Raw genomic sequence first — 21,477 nt, 5'->3', positions numbered from 1 at the left:
CTGCATGAAAGATTAATGGTTGACGAGGTATTTTTACCTGAATATACAAATGTGATATACCGTTAGAAAGCTCACAAAACGAGGAGTCTATTTGTGCAATCAGTTGTAACAATTATCTTTGTTTTAGAGAGCATTTTCCATGAGAATCACAAAGAATATTTTCTATTAGGGAAAAGAGGACACTCGACAATTCATGATGGAGATCGGATATTTTTCCCTCTTCTTTATATTTTGAGTTTTTCTCTTTTGTAAGGGTACCAATTTTTGAGAAATTATCGAAGCGAGATTTCCAAGAGGGGTTCCAGTCCTATGCATTTAATATTCTAGGTTGTAATTGTTGAATGTCCTCATTCTTCTGTCATTGAATAGATGCATTTAGCTGTAAATTCTTAGTTGCAGGTCGCATATATGTAAGGCATATATGCAGTTCCATTGGATTGTCTTCAGGCATTTTTTCAAATTCAATAAATCCAGTCTTCAAGGGAGTTCTGGTTTATCCTCCCATGAGAGAGTGTAATTCCTATTCTTGGGTATCCTTTATAGAAAGGATTTAAATTCGATGAGCAGAAATTGTGAATTCTGAATTAATATTTTGGATATGTATGATCCTATGTTTGAGTTTGAAATGTATTAATGTCAGGGATTAATACAGGGATAATTTTTAGTAGATCTGATTTGCAGCTTGGATTTCATTTGTAGCTATTTGTATTGACTATATGCCTGGATTGAGGCACTAATCTATTACAGTTAGAGGTTACTTGCAACATTTTAAAAGAATTAAATCATAATATCTTTCTTTTCAGTTTTGTGGAATTGGTTCCACTTATCTCATGTTCAAACTTGTTGAGTTGTCAATCTAGATTTAGCCTATCTACAATACCCTCCTTTTTTTTGAACCTTTAATGAGATCTATCTACTTATGTTGATGTTGTCTTGTGTGTCATTGGTCTAATTTTATGCATCAAAGGTACACCCACCTAGGTTTCACAGAGCCTAAAGAGTAGAAGGATTTTTATCCTTGTTATGTTGTCCCAAGCCCTGAAGTATTTCATTGATTGAAATTGGCTACTTCATAGGTAAATTGCAGGTGAACTTGGGTTTTCTCTTTTTTGAGAACAACAAAAATGGCAACTCTACTGGGGAGAATGATGTAAATTTTTTGTTAAATTGAAGCCAGTTAGTCCAGCCATGTCCATTTGAGGAAAGAGTCAGTAAAGTGTTGAAAATATGTTATCCTCTTATCTTTTTGTAAGTCCAGATCTGTTCATGTTATATAAATGATTTTAAAAATTCTCACAACAGTGAGTAGTGACTTTGAAAGATCTCTGCACCAGTGTGCATTATTGTGAAAGTTTTAAGAGATTTGGTGAAGTTACAACAAAGATTTAGCAGATGCTTGGAGTTTCAAGATTGAAGATATTTTGCTCCATGAAGGAGGTGGCAACTCTGAGGTAAAAGACCAAGCTAAAATGTGAATAAATGTTCAGATCTACAAATTTTATATCTGCAAATATCCAGGTACTTTCAAAAGTTTCGATGCAAAATATTTTCTTCTGAAAATTTGAACGAGTAAAATAGTTTTCCCATTAAGTGAACAACACTAGTGAAGAGGGAAAAAGAGGAATTATAAGTCTATTTACATATCTATTTTGTTGTAGTTTTCAACATATATGTTCTGTTGTAGAATGCAAATTTAAAGAAACTTTGTGTCAAACAATGTTATGAATAGATCTGAATGATGATATATGCTTGAGTTTTTTTTCATTATTCTACACAAGGTTGTACAATTATTTGTGGAAGCAAGTAGAAATGTGTAGTGAAGTTTTTCAGCCTTGTACACTTCCACATATAGCCATGCCTAGTGAAATGTCACATCCATGTTATAAGAGAAGTTTCAAAATGAACTACTATGCTGCTCTGAAATTTGAAGGTATTCTGGGTTACCCAAAACTTATACCCACATAAATTAGAAAGCATTTGCCAATATTCAGTGGGAAGAAATCAGAATCAGCACATCTACATTTGAAAAGATTTTTAGACTTGATGGGAGATTTTGAAGTTTGTCAAGAAGATGTGTGCATGAAATTATTTATCTAGTCACTGAAAGAGGATGCAAGGGATTCATTTTCTTTTTTGCCAGCAAATTGTATTTCCTCATGGGATGAATTAACAGTTGACTTTATGGCCCAATTTGCTGAAAAGGTGAGTGATTATGGTATGCTGAGAGGATTCATGTACATACAAATCAGGGAAGATGAATTGGTACCAGCATTTAATATCAGGTTTTCACAAACATTGTCTAAAATTTCCAGCAAGTATGAGTTTAGTGATGGAGCATGCTTGGAGATCTACATGAGTTCTTTGGACAAGAAGATGGGTTTCTTATTGAGAGACAAGGAACCCAAAACTTTGCATGAAGCTTTTAACATAGTTAGGGACATTGAAACAATTTAAAATTTGGGATCTCAAAGAGATTTTCATCTGCTACTGCTTCTTGCCAAAACATCTTCAATGGTGAAAGTAAATGTGAAGCTAAGCAAAACATTCTTTGTCAAAGTGTGTCAAGCTTTGCTGTTCAAAATGGTCTTGCTGATATATGTGATTCAAAGTTAAATAGAGTCAAGAACCTTTACTGTCAATGTCGATTGTCTCTTACAATAGTGATGGAATAATCAGTGGGAAATTTTGTGACAATGCTATTACAGAGATAGATATATATAAAGGATATGCACCATTTGATTTGTATGCCGATTATGCTGATTATGTGGCTGCAAATTATGAAGTTAATCATGCATCTCCCAAGGATAATGATAATGAAAACAATTATGATGATGACCATTGGTCTTTACATGTTGCTAATGTATTTGATGTTGAAGTACCAAATACTGAGGTATCACCAAATGCTGCTGATTATGAGGACATTGAGTTCGATTTTCAGCACTTTGGAGATGTACAAATGAGTAATGAAGATCAATTTCAGAATAGGAATGATCTTGACACAAGTTATTCATTTTCTTATGATCAGCAAATGAATGTCAGTCATGTAGCTAGGGATACTTATGAGAATTCTAATTATTCATCTTGTGAAGATGATATAAGAGGAGATCAAGTTATGTATCTAAGTCATGAATCTGAAAATGGAAGTATTTTTTAAGATAAAAACATATATGAAAGTGCAGATAATGTTTCATTTTCAGATTTAAATGCACCTATATTTGAATGTTTTCAAGGTTTGATATACTATGAAGAGGATGTGAATGTGGATGGCATGCTTGAACTGGATATGGAGTTCTTTGCCTTTGATAATAATGTTCATAGTGCAGATGTCATTGATGAAAATGCTGAAGTTTCCCCTTGTGCTGAGCAAATTTTTTATGTTGATAAAGTTGCCAACAACAATAGCATGTGTTGTGAAAAGTTATTTCATGATGAAGATAAGAGGCATGGGCTGTGTGATGTTTATTTCAGACCATAAATGAAAGTTTTTTAGGTGGATGTAAGTTTGAATGAGAAAGACTTAGTCGAGGAGTTGCTTCAGCCAGAAGTATGCATTCTTTTCCGTGATTGGGATATTGACAATGCTGATGTATTGAGTTTGGTGAACAAGGATAATATAAAGTGTGATCAGCATAGTGAAGTATCATATCTGGACCAAAATGTTTATGTTCCTTGTTTATATCAATCAATTATTAATGTCCCTCATTCTATGAATCTAAATGATAATAAGGCACGTTTTGATGAAAACTGCAATGTTGAAAATGAATGTTTTAATTTTGAAATTCAGCATGATGATACCCTTGCAAAGGATAGATTTGATTGGGATAGTGAAATGTATGGCAACTTGTGGGAAGGCCTCCATAGTGATTGGTCTCATGATTTTACTTTTGTTGAAGTAGTGTGTGGCTATAAACATCCAAATCAGGCAAAAGGCATGCACACCACTAATTACAGTAATATGATGGAAGGGGTTAATCATAAGGATTATGCTAAGTTGTTGTTAAAGGGTTCCTTTGTTTGGATCATGATATTAGGTGATGAGAATCATATTTTTGATAGAGGTAAATGCTGAGATTGTTTGGGGCAAGTTATAATAGTTGTAGGTTTGTTTTCAATAAAATTCCATGTTGTTCGGGTAGAATAAGGAACCCCTATTTTGGAGAGTGAAGCTCATTGAAGGTTTTAAAAGAAGAGAAGTGATTTCTTTTTAGGTGGTCTTCTATACCATAGATTCTGAATTCTTGTATTGATCTTGCAATCAACCATCCCCATTCAGAGCCATTGTTGGGACTCATAAAATTTGAGTCAATTTAATAGGCTCATTTTCAAAGAAGGGTAAAATGAAGCCAACATTGTCCCCTCGTGTGCCTATGAAAAGTGAAGGCATTTGAAACTCTCAGGAAAATGCCAATGGCAGGCTTTAAGCCTAATGCCCATGACCTTTACTAAATCCTCCCTGCTGTGCAGAGGAACGTGAACAATGAAGAGGCATGGGAACTTTTTAACAAATACAATTAGCAGGTGTAAGCCAAATCTTCTGGGTTGCGTAGCTGAGTAAAAGACATCAAAAAGTTTCCAAGCTAAGGTAATTTGGCAGGTTTATCGCCCTCCTTTATGTGGAAATGGACATTTGAAACTCCAAGCAAATGTGTAAAACTAGGCATACTGTCTTTATCCCACATTGGTTATGCAAGGGGCATTTTTTGTATTTTAATACAAAGACGCACACTTCTATAGTGTCAAAGCTTAAGGGATTTTGGCAAGAGGTGGTGCATGGCCCAATGGACCCCCCCCCCCCCCCCCCACATGCGCATCTCAAGCTATCCAAATTTTGGGACAAGTGGTGGACAAGTGACACCCAAGTAAAATTCCAGGACTATCAACGGTCGTCGTTGTACCACGCTTGTGAGGTGCTCAAAATGTTAACCAATGTGACATGGAGATCTGTTGAAATGTGGCAACTGATCAGCAAAGTACTGTACACTTAGCACGTATCCTCACCGGGGTCCGGGGCCGGGCCGGGCCCCGGGCAGGGGTTCGGGGGCGGCAGCCCCCGAGAAAGAGGGGGTTCGGGGGCAGCAGCCCCCGAGAAAAAAAAAATTTGTCGTTTTTTGTTGATGAAAACCGACATTGTAATAAAACCCTAAAAAAGGCCGACTTTTTTTGTTGCCCTAAAAATGCATGTTATAAGCGGCTGGGATGCTTAAGGCATGGTAAGGTTGATGTACTATTTTTGCTGGATAATAAGAAAGATTGGACGGCTGTGTATGGTGGACGTAACCCATTCTGGGTGAACCACGTTAAATCTCTGTGTTATCTGTGTCTTGTTTTATTTCTTTATCTTTTGTATTTAAATCTGCATATAATTGTTAGTTCATATTGGCTTCGAATCTGCTTGAAACCCTAACAATTGGTATCAGAGCGAGGTTTTCTGTAAATTGGCAGGACTTTCAGATTTGAGTGGGAGCAATGGAGGATTCCAAATTCAAGGTTGAAAAGTTTAACGGCCAGAATTATCAGTTATGGAAAATGCAGATGGAAGATTACCTGTATCAAAAGGATTTGTGGTGGCCATTGGAAGGAAAGGCAAAGAAACCGACCACAATATCAGATGAAGAGTGGGACATTTTAGATAGAAAGGCACTAGGATCCATTCGATTGTGCCTTGCGTCGTCTGTAGCATTCAATATAACAGAAGCAAAAATGACTGTAGATTTGATGGCAACATTGGCTAAGCTGTATGAGAAACCCTCGGCTTCGAATAAGGTATTTCTTATGAAGCGTTTGTTTAATTTGAAAATGAGGGAGGGAGGATCTGTAGCAGAGTACTTAAATGAATTTAATACAATTACCAGTCAATTGCCTTCGGTAAAAATTACCTTTGCAGAAGAGGTTAGGGCTCTCTTGATTTTATGTTCTTTGCCAGAAAGCTGGAATAGCTTGGTTATGACTGTAAGCAACTCTGTCTCTGGTAAAAATACTTTGGTATTTGATGATATTGTTGGTGTTATCCTAAGCGAGGAAATGCGAAGAAAAAGCACAAGTGAGACTCCAACATCATCGGGTAGTGTTTTGAATGTGGAGAACAGAGGAAGATCAAAGGAAAGAGGAAATGGCCCTGGGAATGAGAAGTCACGAGGGAAGTCAAAGAAAGGACGCTCTCAATCTAGAGGAAAGAAAGATTGCTGGTACTGCGGAAAGCCTGGTCATCTAAAGAAAGACTGTTGGTCTCGAAAAAACAAAGAAGGAGACAAAAATGAAAATGATAGTAAGGAAGCTAATATTGCAAGTAATACTTTACAAGATGCTTTAATCTTATGTTTGGATAATGTTAATGATTCCTGGGTAATAGATTCTGGGGCTTCATTTCATGCTACACCCCATAGAAAATATTTTCTAGATTATGTTCAAGGTGATTTTGGACAGGTATATTTGGGTGATGATGAGCCCTGTCAAATTGTTGGAAAAGGAAAGATAAAGATCAAGTTGCAGAATGGTAATGATTGGTTTCTGCAGGAGGTAAGACATGTTCCTAATTTAAGAAGAAATTTAATTTCTGCAGGGCAACTAGGTAGTGAAGGTTGCATAGTTACCTTCTCAGACAGTATGTGGAAGGTCACTAAAGGATCGTTAGTAGTAGCTAAAGGTGCAAAGGTAGGCACATTATATCTGTGTACTGGTAACACTTACTCTACCTTAGCTACTACAGATAAAGTTACTGCAGGGACAACAACAATAAATGTTGCAAGAATAGATTCGATAATGTGGCACCATAGGCTTGGGCACATGAGTGAGAAAGAGATGAAAATCCTTCACTCCAAAAATCTATTGCCAGGACTAAAGAAGATTGATTTAGAGTTCTGTGAAAACTGTGTTTATGGTAAATAGAAAAGAGTCAGATTTCTCAAGGTTGGGAAAGAGAAGAAGAGTGAGAAGTTAGAGCTTGTACATTCAGATGTATGGGGACTGGCTCAGGTATCATCTCTTGGTGGCTCTTGTTATTATGTTATTTTTATTGATGACTCAACCAGAAAAACATGGGTATATTTCCTAAAACAAAAATCAGATGTTTTTGAAACTTTTAAGAAATGGAAAGCTCTGGTTGAGAATGAGACAGAAAAAAAATTGAAGTGTCTCAGATCGGATAATGGAGGTGAGTATTGCAGCAAAGCATTTGAAGATTACTATTCCTTAAATGGGATTTGAAAGCAGAAGACAGTTCCAAGAACTCCATAGGAAAATGGTGTGTCAGAGAGAATGAATAGGACCATCATGGAACGTGCGAGGAGCATGAGATTGCATATTGGATTGCCCTTACATTTTTGGGCAGATGTTGTACATAATGCTGTCTATTTGATAAATAGAGGACCTTCAACCCCTTTGGATGGTGGTATTCTAGAGGAGGCATGGACTAGTAAAAAGGTAAATTATTCTTTTCTAAAAACTTTTGGTTGTGAAGCTTTTGTCCATGTTGATAAAAAAACAGAACCAAGCTTGATGCTAAATCTCATAAATGTACCTTCATTGGATATGGGATAGATGAATATGGCTATCGGTTATGGGATTTTGAAAATAAGAAAATAATTAGAAGTAGAGATGTTATATTCAATGAGAAGGTTATGTATAAAGAACAGATGCAGGAAAAGAAGCATGAACAGGACAAACAAGAATATGTGGTGTTGGATGAGATTCCTGAAAATGAAATGCCACAGGTACCTGATGCTCAGCAACAACAGATTGTCCCATAAACTCCTGCAAGTGTTAGATGTTCTACGAGGAAAAGTAGACCCCCTGAAATATTTTCTCCTTCTTTGTATTCTATTTTATTAACGGATTCTGGTGAACCAGAAGAATATGAAGAAGCAATGCAGGTGGATGCCAAACAACAATGGCAACTAGGCATGAAAGAGGAGATGGACTCCTTGATGAAAAATAAGACTTGGGACTTAGTCCCTTTACCTGCAGAAAAAAGAGCCTTGCCTAACAAATGGGTTTATCGGCTAAAGGAGGAGGGAGGAGGTCAGAAAAGATATAAGGCCAGACTTGTGGTAAAAGGTTTTGCACAGAAAAAGGGTATAGATTATGATGAAATATTTTCTCCAGTTGTAAAAATGACTTCAATTAGAACTGTACTTAGTCTTGTGGCTATAGATGATTTACATCTTGAACAATTAGATGTCAAAACAGCTTTTCTCCATGGAGATTTGGAGGAGGAAATTTACATGTTGCAACCATAGGGATATGAGGTCAAAGGTAAGGAGAACTTGGTGTGCAGGTTGAAGAAAAGTCTGTATGGCCTAAAGCAAGCACCCCGACAATGGTATTTAAAATTTGATAGTTTCATGGCTGAACACGGTTATCATAGATGTCATTCTGATCATTGTGTATATTTTAAGAGATTTGATAATGGCAGTTATATTATCCTGTTGCTTTATGTTGATGACATGCTTGTTGTTGGGACTAACATGCAACATATAAATGATCTTAAACATAAATTAGCCAGGTCATTTGCTATGAAGGATTTGGGTGCAGCTAAGAAAATTCTCAGTATGAGGATTACACGGGACAGGAAAAATAGAACCTTGAATTTGTCACAAAGTGAGTATATAAAGAAGGTGTTGAAAAGATTTAACATGCAGGATGCAAAAGCAGTTAGTACACCTTTGGCTAGTCATTTCAAATTGACTAAGGAGATGTGCCCAAAGGCACAGGAAGAGGTTAATAAAATGTCTAACATCCCCTATTCATCAGCTATTGGCAGTCTAATGTATGCAATGGTATGCACAAGGCCAGATATTACACATGTAGTGGGAGTTGTGAGCAGGTTTATGAGTAATCCAGGTATGGAACATTGGAATGCTGTGAAATGGATTCTTCGGTATTTGAAAGGAACTACTACGAAGGCATTATGTTTCAAAGGATCTAATGCTACTCTAAGTGGATTTGTTGACTCTGATCTGGCGGGTGATATTGATTCACGGAAGAGTACTACAGGGTATGTTTTTACTATAGGGGGAACTGCAGTCAATTGGATTTCTAGGCTGCAAAAGGTTGTTGCACTTTCAACCACTGAAGCTGAGTATGTTGCTGCTATAGAAGCCAGCAAAGAGATGATTTGGTTGCAATGTTTTCTGAAGGAATTGGGTTAGACACAAGAGGATAGCCCATTGTATACTGATAGCCAGAGTGCCATTCATCTTGCGAAGAACTCTGCTTTTCATTCAAGGACAAAGCACATTCAACTCAGGTACCACTTCATCCGGACTATTTTGGAGGAGGGTCAGTTACGGCTTGAGAAGATTCACACAAGTGAGAATCCTGCCGATATGTTCACAAAGGCAGTTCCATAGGAGAAGCTGATTTCTTCATCAGTTTCTGTTGGTCTTCTTGATTGATAATTGTGGAATTTATACCAGTCAATTCCTAGTGTTTTATCTAGCGGATGTTGCATGTACAGTGGTGTCATGTAGTATCAGTCTCCAAGTGGGAGATTGTTCGGTGTGGAGCCTGATCAGTCTCCAAGTGGGAGATTGTTGAAATGTGGCGACTGATCAGCAAAGCACTATACACTCAGCACGTATCCTCGTCGAGGGTTCGGGGGCGGCAGCCCCTGAGAAATTTTTTTTTCGCCATTTTTTGTTGATGAAAACCGACATTGTAATAAAACCCTAAAAAAGGCCGACTTTGTTTGTTGCCCTAAAAATGCATGTTATAAGCGGCTAGGATGCTTAAGGCATGGTAAGGTTGATGTACTATTTTTGCTGGATAATAAGAAAGATTGGACGGCTGTGTATGGTGGACGTAACCCATTCTGGGTGAACCACGTTAAATCTCTGTGTTATCTGTGTCCTGTTTTATTTCTTTATCTTTTGTATTTAAATCTGCATATAATTGTTAGTTCATATTTTCTTCGGATCTGCTTGAAACCCTAACAAGATCAAGTAGAAGGTCCAGCCTAAAGTGACGTGGCGGTTAACGTGGTGCCCAGTTGGATCCAAAGGCGAACCAGAGGCTAACACGTGGCGAGCTCGACAGAAGGGTTGAGCAGCAAAAAACCAACTTGAGACCTCACAACCAAAGCAATTTCATTAACAGTCTCCAACTCGCTAGCATAAAATGCTAACACCCAAAAAACTAGAGACCTCGCAAGAAAGAAGATCCGAAGAAGACCCAAAGGTGGTCGCTAGGTCACGATGGGAAACTTCTCGTTGGCATATTCCTTGCGACCTAGCTACAAAGAAGAGCTTCATTCCTATGGTGAGTCTGGTTGTGCTAAAGTGGTGGGACAGGGACTCCAGTGCCAATCCAGAGGTGACACATGGTGACACACGACAGAAGGGAAGTTGCACAATGAATATCCATTACGGATCAGTGACAAAGAAGAGACAAGGCCTAAGGTGGGTCCGACGGTGCTGATGTGGTGGATGAGGTGATGAACTGGTGTATTTGCGGATGAACCCAGAGGCACCATGTGGCGGAGGAGAAAGGGAATAAATCAAGATTGAATATATAGTTTCAGACTATAGCAAAAATGAAGAGATTTAAATGCCTGGCTGCATGAAAGATTAATGGTTGATGGGTTATTTTTACGCGAATATACAAGTGTGATAGACAGTTAGAAAGCTCGCAAAATGAGGAGTCTATTTCTGCAATCAGTTGTAACACTTGTCTTTGTTTTGGAGAGCAATTTCCATGGGAATTGGAAAGAATATTTTTTGTTAGGGAAAAGAGGACACTCGGCAATTCATGATGGAGATCTAATCTTTTCCCTTCTTCTATATATTCTGATTTTTTCTCTTTTGTAAGAATTCCAATTTTTGAGAAATTCTCGAAGTGAGATTTCCAAGAGGGGTTCCACTCCTATGCATTTAATTTTCTGGGTTGTAATTGTTGAATGTCCTCATTCTTCTATCATTGAATAGATGCACTTAGTTGTAAATTCTTAGTTGCATGTGTTGGCATATGTGGAGAGTATGATGACATGATGATATTGTATGTTGTCATTGATGTCAATATGATGAAGAGTGAACTGGTATATTGAAGCAAGCAACTTGCAAGAGAACCGGTATGATGTTGTGAACCGGTATATGTGAAAAAGTGAAGCAATATGTTTGTACGAGTGAACTGGTATGTTGGAATGTGAACCAGTATATGGAATGTCTTGTATCAAGGTTTCATATGGTATGACTACCGGTTGGTAGTCTTAGCTTCAGGGTTTCCGGTTGAAGTGTTCTATGCCTGTGTAATTCAACTGATGACATCATGTGATGAGTTAGCATTGTAATGAAGAACAAATTGTGTTGCCATATCAGCCTTGTGCGCGTGAAGGATCTTACATGAAGGAGATTGATCCTATCTACCTTGGGAATGTGTGAATGCTCTGTAAATGGTGGAGAACGCATGATGGGTTATCAGCCTCCTAGAAGCAGTGAAGAATGAATGTTGGAGAGAGTCTTGAGATCTGTTCAAGACTATTGTAATCAATGCAATATGTTCAATGGTTAGGATTGAACTGACTAAATTTCTTAACCTAAATGTTTAGGGTTTAGGGTTTATGCTATCGACCTATCTGTTTCCTATAAGGTCAATGTTGTTTTTCATGATGAGGTTGTTGCCAAATGTTGTGTGTGTATCTAAGTGCAAAGATATGTGATTCTTGTCAAACTAGATAAGAGAATAGATACCTACAGAGTGTGATTGCAGAAGGAAGGAACTAAAGTAGATCTGTATTGGCATTGAAGTGTTATTACCAGATCATTGTAATACCTATTGATCTCTAACCACTTCAATAGTTGGAAAATCCCTTAACAGGGTAGCTTTAACCAGCTTGTTGTAAATCCTTTAACAAGGTGACTCAAAATCATTGAGTTCTTAAAATCCTCTAACAAGGTAACCTTTAATAGGGTTTAACCCTTAACCATGTATTTTAGCCATCCCTTAACTGGGTGATCCCTAGCAGGATCGGTTCCTAACAAAACCTATTGTAATGTCTTTAACCAGACTAGGCTCCTAACAGAGTGGACTTCAAAAGGATTCAAAGAAAAACTTGTGGGTATTCATCCCCACCGTGGTTTTTCCTAGTTGGGTTTCCACATGAAAAATATGTGTGTTATGTGTGATGCTTTTCATGTGATTCTTTGTTATTCTTTGTCAAGCTGTAAAGCATGTTGAACCAGTAACTCTTTACATTTTTGTTGATTTATTACTAGTGCATGCATATGGGTGAAGTGGAAATAAGATGTTAGATTGTGTGGAAAGTTGAGTTACCGGTTTATGTGTTTCACACTCTTACTGTGTTTAACTGGTAGTAATCTGGTTTTGACCAGTGCTATTGTTTGCCATTCAAGTGCAGTGTTTTTAGTCAAACTAGTTCAAGGAAAAGTGTTTTATTAGTACTAATTCACCCCCCGCCCTCTCAGTATCGGTTTGGTACTAACAGTTCATCATTGATTCATCAATTGGTATCAAAGCATCCTCCAGGTCCTCTGTGTTGAAAGATTAACCGCTTGAGATAAAGATCCTACTCTAATGATGAAGAGGGAAGGTCCAAAGTTCAACAGAGATAAATTTAAAATATGGAAGGATAGAATGAAGATATACATCAGAAGCATGGGTGCTCAACACTGGAGCTATGTTGAGAATTCTTATGTTATCCCTACCGGTACTCTCACCGATGATCAAAAGAGAGAGATTCAGGAGAATGGGCAAGTCATGGAAGCCCTAATCAGCAGTTCATCTAACATTGAGTTTATTGATGTTCAATATAAAGAGAATCCCATAGAAGTATGGGATTCCCTTGAGAATATATATGGTAGTGATGAGCATGTGAAACAAGCTAAGGAAGGAAGCCTTAGGGGAAAGTTTGAAGACATGCAGATGGTTGAAGGAGAGACCATTCAACAATATGGAATAAGACTCAAAACTGTTGTTGGAGATATCAAGAGTGCAGGTGGCAAAATGGAAGATTCCACTGTTGTTAGCAAAGTCTTGAGATCCTTATTACCGGTCTATGCAATAAGGGTTGCTTCTATTCAGGAGTTGAGGTCTGTAGACAAGATAAAGGTATCCCTGGACTCCATCATTGCAAAGTTAACAACTCATGAGCTAAATAATTATAAAGGAAGTATTTAGAAGACTGAATCATCCTTTAGAGCATCTGCTGCACCATCTAGAAAAGGCAAAGAAGCTAGTATCAGTGGTGAACCAAGACAAAGTAGAGAAATAGATGATGAGGAGATCTTGATGGAATTTGAAGCTCTTCTTGCCAAGAGACTTCCCAAGGGAACCGATAAATACAGAGGTAAGCTTACTTTGAAATGCTTTTCTTGTAACCGGATAGGACACATTGTTGTAAACTTCCCTAATGGTGACAACAAGGACAAACCAGAGAGGTTCAAGAAGTTCAAAGGAGGAAACCAGAGAAACTATTTTGTAGTAGTTGATGAAGGTGTCACTGATGAGGAATCAGAAGATGAAGAAAGTGAAGATATTGTGTTTGTAGCAATCAAGGAAGATGTGTTAGACAAGAAGGCTCTTGTCTCCCACTTAGATAATTCCAATGATTGGATTATTGATAGTGGCTATTCTCACCATATGATTGGTGATCGGAGTAAGTTTCTATCTCTGGAAGAGTATGATGGTGGTGACCAGAGTAAGTTTCTATCTCTACCTATTTGAGAGGGAAATTAGGGGTTCTGCCCCTTCAAGAGGTGAACTAAAGGTGTGTGCTCCACATCAGTCAGGACTTACATTGATATATCTTTTTCAAGATTGGTGTGTTGAAGGATGCTACTCCTTAGGGGGAGCAACATATTAGAACATAGATGTTTATGCCTTCACTTTGGCATTATTGTCAAAGGGGGAGAAGATGTGAAGCGGATAAAATATCTGCAGTATTGGTGGAGATGTGAAGCTGAGAGATATATTTGTATATTGCCATCAATGCCAAAGGAGGAGATTGTTGGCATATGTGTAGAGTATGATGACATGATGATATTGTATGTTTTCATTGATGTCAATATGCTGAAGAGTGAACCGGTATATTGAAGCAAGCAACTTGCAAGAGAACTGGTATGACTTTGTAAACCGATATATGTGAAAAAGTGAAGCAGTATGTTTGTCCAAGTGAACTGGTATGTTGGAATGTGAACCGATATATGGAATGTTTTGTATCAAGGTTTCATATGGTATGACTACTGGTTGGTAGTCTTAGCTTCAGGGTTTTCGATTGAAGTGTTCTATGCCTGTGTGATTCAACCGATGACATCGTGTGATGAGTTAGCATTGTAATGAAGAACAGATTGTGTTTCCATGTCAGCCTTGTGCACGTGAAGGATCTTGCATGAAGGAGATTGATCCTATATACCTCGAGAATGTGTGAATGATCTGTAAATGGTGGAGAACACATGATGGGTTATCAGCCTCCGAGAAGCGGTGAAGAACAAACGTTGGAGAACATCTTGAGATCTGTTAAAGACTGTTATAATCAATGCAACATGTTCAATAGATAGGATTGAACCGACTAAATTGCTTAACCTAAATGTTTAGGGTTTAAGGTTTATGCTACCGACCTATCTATTTCCTATAAGGTTGATGTTGTTTTTCATGATGAGGTAGTTGGAAAATATTGTGTGTGTATCTAAGTGCAAAGATATGTGATTCTTGCTAGACCAGATAAGAGAATAGATACCTGCAGAGTGTGATTGCCAGAAGGAAGGAATTGAAGTGGATCTGCATTGGCATTGAAGTGTTGTTACTAGATCATTGTAATACCTATTGATCTCTAACCACTTAAATAGTTGAAAAATCCCTTAACAGGGTAGCGTTAACTGGCTTGCTATAAATCCTTTAACAAGGTGACTCAAAATCATTGAGTTCTTAAAATCCTCTAACAAGGTAACCTTTAACATGGTTTAACCCTTAACCGGGTATTTTAGCCATCCCTTAACCGGGTGATCCCTAGCAGGATCAGTTCCTAACAGAACCTATTGTAACGTCTTTAACCAGACTAGGCTCCTAATAGAGAGGACTTCAAAAGGGTTCAAAGAACAGCTTGTGGGTATTCATCCCCACCATGATTTTTCCCAGTTGGGTTTCCACATGAAAAATATGTGTGTTATGTGTAATGCTTTTCATATGATGCTTTGTTATTCTTTGTCAAGCTGTAAAGCATGTTGAACTAGTAAGTCTTTACATTTTGTTGATTTATTACTAGTGCATGCATATGGGTGAAGTGGAAATAAGATGTTAGATTGTGTGGAAAGATGAGTTACCAGTTTATGTGTTTCACACTCTTATTGTGTTTAACCGGTAGTAATCTATTTTTGATCGGTGTTATTGCTTGCCAGACAAGTGCAGTGTTTTCAGTCAAACAGGTTCAAGGAAAAGTGTTTTATCAGTACTGATTCACCCCCCCCTCTCAGTACCGGTTTGGTACTAACTGTTCATCATTGATTCATCAGCAGGTCGCATATATGTAAGACATATATGCAGTTCCATTGGATTGTCTTTAGGCATTTTTTTAAATTCAATAAATCCAGTCTTCAAGGGAGTTTGGGTTTTTCCTCCCATGAGAGAGTGTAATTCCTATTCTCAGGTATCCTTTACAGAAAGGATTTAAATTCGATGAGCATAAATTGTGAATTCTGAATTAATATTTTGGATATGTATGATCCTCTGTTTGAGTTTAAAATGTATTAATGTTAGGTATTAATACAGGGATACGTTTCAGTAGATCTGATTTGTAGCTTGGATTTCATTTGTAGCTATTTGTATTGACTGTATGCTCGGATTGAGGCACTGATATGTTACAGTTAGAGGTTACTTGCAACATTTTAAAAGAATCAAATCATAATATCTTTCTTTTCTATTTTGTGGAATTGGTTCCACTTATCTCATGTTCAAACCTGTCAAGTTGTCAATGTAGATTTAGCCTATCTACAGTACCCTCCTTGTTTTTGAACCTTTAATGAGATCTATCTGCTTATGTTGATGTTGTCTTGTGTGTCATTGGTCTAATATTATGCATCAAAGGTACACCCACCTAGGTTTCATAGAGCCTAAAGAGTAGAAGGATTTTTATCCTTGTTATGTTGTCCCAATCCCTGAAGTAGTTCATTGATTTAAATTGGCTACTTCATAGGTAAATTGCAGGTGAACTTGGGTTTTCTCTTTTTTGAGAACAAAACGGCTGAACAATACCTTTCTTTTATAACCCAAGAGGGCCTTTTCCATAATATCCCATCTTTTGTAAGAACTTAAATTGTTTTTCATAGTTCTCACATGGTATTATGATGTGGTCTTGTTTAGATTGTTCTTTAGGTTCCTTATGAAGCATTTTGTAAAGGTCCTCCTCTTCCTTCTCACCCCATTTTTTGAATCTAGTGGGATCCCATTTTATGATAATTATGGATACTTTCTCTAAAGGGTGCGGTCATCCATAGTCCTTAGGAGAATCCATTAGTTTTCTTAATTATATGGTTTGATTCAATCTATACTCTCCCATGCTTGTGTCTTTGTATTTTCCTTTAAGTTCTCCTTGCTTTGATGTAGAGGCTTTAAATGATTCTGGATCAACATATGTTGAAGATGAAGTTTCTTCTCTATTGATTGGGACTATCATTTCTAGTTGTGATCATAGGTTGTTGCAATATATGAATGGGTTTGGATCACCTTTGACTGTCACTTGAACTCCATTATGGGGAAATTTAATGCATTGCTAATATGTTCATGGTACTGCTCTCATTTCATGTATCCATGGGCATCCAAAAAGTATGTTATATGTGAGATCAAGATCAAGGACATGGAAAACCACATCCTTTTCCACTATCCCAATTCTTAAAGGTAGGGTGTATGTTCCTTTAGATGAGCATTCTTTGTCATCATATGCTTTTATGGTGATCTTAATTCTTGAATCCACAGTTTGTTTAGAGTGTCTCAATTGTTTGATAGTGTTCAACATACAAATGTTTAGACCTACTCCTCCATCTATCAAGACTCATTTGATAAATTTGTTATGGAGAAAGGCTTCAATATGGAGGGGTGTGTTGTGTTGTTGACATGGAGATGTGTCATTGGCTTATGTGAATGTAAGGCAGTGTGAAGTGGGAAGATATCCCTCCATGGCTTGAAACTAGTCCACATTCAGATAAGTGGGAATGGAGGTCTATCTTAATGTTATTTTAAGAATAACCTTATGTGAAGGTGAAACGCGCAAAAGATCAAGAATGGAGATAAGGGCGAGTGTCTTCCCTAACTGGTCTACAAGGTCATACTCATGTGAGGCCCTACCCCAACCCATCCTAGCATTTCAGTGATTTTCATGTTGGAACTATTATGGATGCTTTATTTTTATGCATTATGGATATAGAACTTTATATGATCCTAGGAATTGGATAACATTGATATATTGATGCTTCATTTCTATGCATTATGGATATAGAATTTTATATGATTCTAGAATATGATAACATTGAGATGGTGTATGTCATTATTTGATTTGCAGGACTTTATTATGATGCTAGAAATATGATGCATATCTTATGAATGGATCAAATTTATGAGGATTATGATAATTGCTTATGTGGATTTGCTTTGATATATGGTAAATTGATTTGTATGATGTCAATTGTATGCAGAGTGATTGATGTGTATTCTTATTTATGTGTTTAATATTATATGAGGCTATTGGGAAATACTAATGTGTAATTGAGATGCGCAGGAAAATAATCCATGTGACCATGGAAACATTATGGAGAATCAAGCCTAGACCTATGTACGCTCGTAAAACCAGGGGTTGTCTATTTGGAGAGACAACACCCCGTATATATCATATTTTATTCGTAAACGTAAATGTTTGCATGTGTGTTAAATTGTATTTATTAAATTGTTTAAATCATACATGAGGACAATTGCCATGTGTGTATTTGTGATGTGGAATTATTTTTGTAGTGTCACTTGACACATATGTTGTATGTTGTGTTGGTATTGTCATGTCACCTTATGAGAGATTTATTTTTTTACCAATGAAATATTTCCAAATTATCCTTGAAGGTCCCAAGTAAATCTAAGATAGTGAGCCATTAGGAGAGTCAACTCAGAGTTGACCCGTAGGTAAACTTTAGGTGGACTTTCAAAGGGTTAAACCAACTCCTAGAGTCAGTTTTGGAGCATTTTTAATGGGCCTCATGGGGTACCTATGGGTGAAGGTCAAATTTGGCCATGTTTCCACCCCCTAGGACTTGTTTAACCTCCCAAAAAAGTGGATTTTCCTAGATGGCCGAATTTCATCTTTAGGAGTGCCATCTTTGGTTAGATAACCTTCTTGGTATGTGTCATTCCTCTTCCCCATTCTATTCCTCTTTTTGAGGTACCTTGGTTAGGGAGTGTGTAAGACCTAGGGAAGACCAACCAATGAGAGCCTCTCACTCTATCCAAGAGGTTGGAAAGAGTGAGAGAAGCCTTCTTAGGCAAGAGATTGAGACTTAAGAAGTTAATCACCCACTCTCCATCTTTGGAGATGAGATCTTGCAGTTTTGAAACCAGTTTAGAATAGAATTTTGGATAAGTGTTGAAGAAAAAGAAGTGTGGATTTGGGCTGCTCTTCTCCAAGCTATCCCTAGTAAACCCTTGGCAGATTCAAGGTTGGTTCATTTTCTTTCTTGCATGTTGAAAATTTGTTTTTAAAAGATTGCTTGGATGTAGATGTTCCTTCCCTTGTATTTTATTTGTGAAAATGTTTATATGATTCTTCTTCCATTTTGTTATGCATTTTCTTGTGTTTTGGGAGTATCCAGGGCCATCTTACCCTTGGGAGGGTAGAATGGTCTTGGGGGTGGAAGGTGTTTGACAACCTTAAAGTGAGAGGCTCTCTTTAAGAGAGTGATCTCAAGGGTTTGTTTATGTGACCCTTGCTGCATAGTTTTGTTTATACATTCGGGGGTCATAAGGGGAGAAAGTATGACATGTATGCCTTGAGGGTCATAAGGATGTTGGGTTAAGATGGACTTATGTTGTGTTCTTGGTTGCCATGAGTTGGCTTGCGATATACTATCTTGTAGTTCTCCTCAAGGTACTTGGTTCACTTCCACCCATGTAAACATCACATTATGTGATGAAGTTCAGCCTTGAGATGGGAATGTGTTTGCTGTGAGCTTTTCCTTGCTTATTTTTGTATTGTTTGAGTGTAACCCGTTTAGGTCTTGGTTCTCCAAGCTCAAGGGTGGCTTCTAGTAAGCCTAGGTTGGGAGGTGAGTTCTCCATGGTCACAGCCTTAAGATTTTGTATTGCAGGTTGCTTTGTGAAGGGATTGAAGGAAAAGCTTGGAAATGGCCTTGCTGAATCTATTTTAGTTGCAAAAAGAGAATAGGAAATGTAATATTGTATTTTAGTTGCAGAAATGAAAGAGAATAGTTTTATGTTGTATTTATTTTGAAAAAGGAAATGTACTATTCAAAAAGGCTTACCATGTAATGTAGTGTATTTTACTAAAGATGTTGATCTTTCAAGTAAGGAGAAAGTTGAATAAAATTCTATAATGTTAATGCTGATGTCATTTATTTGAAATCTATCATTTTCTTTCTAAATAATACAAGAAATTTACATAGATAAGTTAATTTATTTCAAAGAAAGGCATGAATGTTAGTAACATAAAAGTAATTATTTAGTTCTAGTTATTTTCCAAATGCAAATAGGGTTAAATAGACATTTGAAGTATCATAGTTTTGCATTGTACAAAATGATAATGTTTTTAAGTGTTTTTCTGGACAATTTAACTGCTGCTGTAATTTTATTTATTACTGAAAAATGCAGAAAGTTAAGGTAGACAAATTTAAATTTATCTTTTCCTATAGTTAACTATTAGAAGTTAAAATGAAAAGAAATGTAGTTAGATAAATCTGTTAGTTTTAGAAAGTTTGTTTGTTATGTGATTAAGAAAAAAAATACATATACATATTTAGGCATAGAAGAGAAATCTAGAGATACATGTAGATAAGAAATGAAAGTAAAGGATAACTATTGAGTTTATGTCCTATTTTGCTTTCTATCAGCCATTAAATTTATTTTATTACTATATAAAAACAAAAGGGAATACAACAAAAATAAATCTAATACATGACTAAAAGATTTATATCTAATTTAAAATAAAAGAAATGAACTTATTTATATATGATACAAGCTACTATAAATGCTTTAAAGAAGACCTACATGTTAAACAATAGGCAATATTTCTTCTTCAAATAACTAAGTTGTTTTAAAAAAATTATAGTTAGACCTAATATACCTTATACCTAAGAAAATAAATATTTACCAATATTAGATTTTTATTTTATCCCCATGACAGTCATTATCTTATGATTTTATTACTGCATTCCTAAAAAAAAAGAGAGAGAAAAGAGAGATTTATACATATATTAAAAAAAAAAAATGAAGTATCTAGTTAGTATGTTGGCTGGATATGTATTTTTTTTACAGTCTTATATTCCTGCAACAAATTAATATCATATATATATATATATATATATATATATAACTTTTTAAAAAATATATATATTAAAAAAATATATATATAAAAAAAAAATTAGGGTTTCGGCCCCTACGGGAAGACCCATAGGGCGACCTACTCGCATTGTGGGCCGCAACCCACAAGGGAAGCGGCTTCGATCATTCCCTATGGGCGGCGTCCCACAGTGGTGGCCATGGCCGCACTATGGGCCGCAACCCATAGGGGAAGTGGCTTCGGCCGTTCCCTGTGGGCGGCATCCCACAGTAGTGGCAATAGCCGCACTGTGGGCCGTGACCCATAGGGCTCGACTACAGTCGTTCCCTGCGCGGAGCCCCCTTATTACCCGCTGCCACTATGACCTCCCCTACGACCCCCCTTAGAACACACCGCCCTACCTCCATGGCCACCGCCTCCCACTTAAGCCCTGCACACCACACATTCAAAAAAAAAGAGGAGCAAGGCACCCGAAATAATAAAATATGCAATCCTAACCCATATTCGGGTTAGGGTTAGCATATATAAATAAAAAGAGAGAAGATAAGAAATGCAACCCTAGCCCATATTCGGGTTAGGGTTAGCATTTGGTAAGAATAAAATATTAGGGCAAAGCATGTGTAATAAGATTTTTTTTTTTAAAAGAAAGGGATAATTAGTTTTTATAAAATAAATTTAGGGTTTATGTGTAAGCTGTAGTATTATATTTAATTGGTATAGTTGGTTTATTTTATTGACACCGTGTTTATAATATATATATATAGGGTTAAGTTGAAACCTATTTGATTTGATTTTATTAATAAATATTAATAAACGCTTAATTAATAATTAGACCATTAGGGGTCTTTTTATTTGGCCATCATTAATTAAGATTTATAGGGCAAATTTTATTAAGAATTAACTTAGCTCCCTTAGTCAAATTTGAGACATTATATTTATTGCTCATTTGATTAATAAATTTTAATAATCTAAATATTAGAATT

General features: G+C 36.7%; 1 protein-coding gene across 1 annotated transcript in view; it reads left to right on the top strand.

The window, feature by feature from the left end:
- LOC131856828 (uncharacterized) overlaps window positions 1–21,477 on the top strand; it is a 91,781-nt gene that overhangs the window by 55,855 nt on the left and 14,449 nt on the right. Inside the window, exons 5-7 of the mRNA XM_059208766.1 lie at window positions 2,877–3,143; window positions 3,231–3,346; window positions 3,491–3,637. Of these exons, the coding sequence (XP_059064749.1) occupies window positions 2,877–3,143; window positions 3,231–3,346; window positions 3,491–3,637 (530 nt within the window). The remainder of the gene's footprint in view (window positions 1–2,876; window positions 3,144–3,230; window positions 3,347–3,490; window positions 3,638–21,477) is intronic.

This window comes from Cryptomeria japonica, chromosome 7 (assembly GCF_030272615.1).
Source record: "Cryptomeria japonica chromosome 7, Sugi_1.0, whole genome shotgun sequence".
Taxonomy (NCBI): domain Eukaryota; kingdom Viridiplantae; phylum Streptophyta; class Pinopsida; order Cupressales; family Cupressaceae; genus Cryptomeria; species Cryptomeria japonica.
Note: the sequence above shows the minus strand (reverse complement) of the source record. Positions and strands in the feature narration are given on the sequence as shown.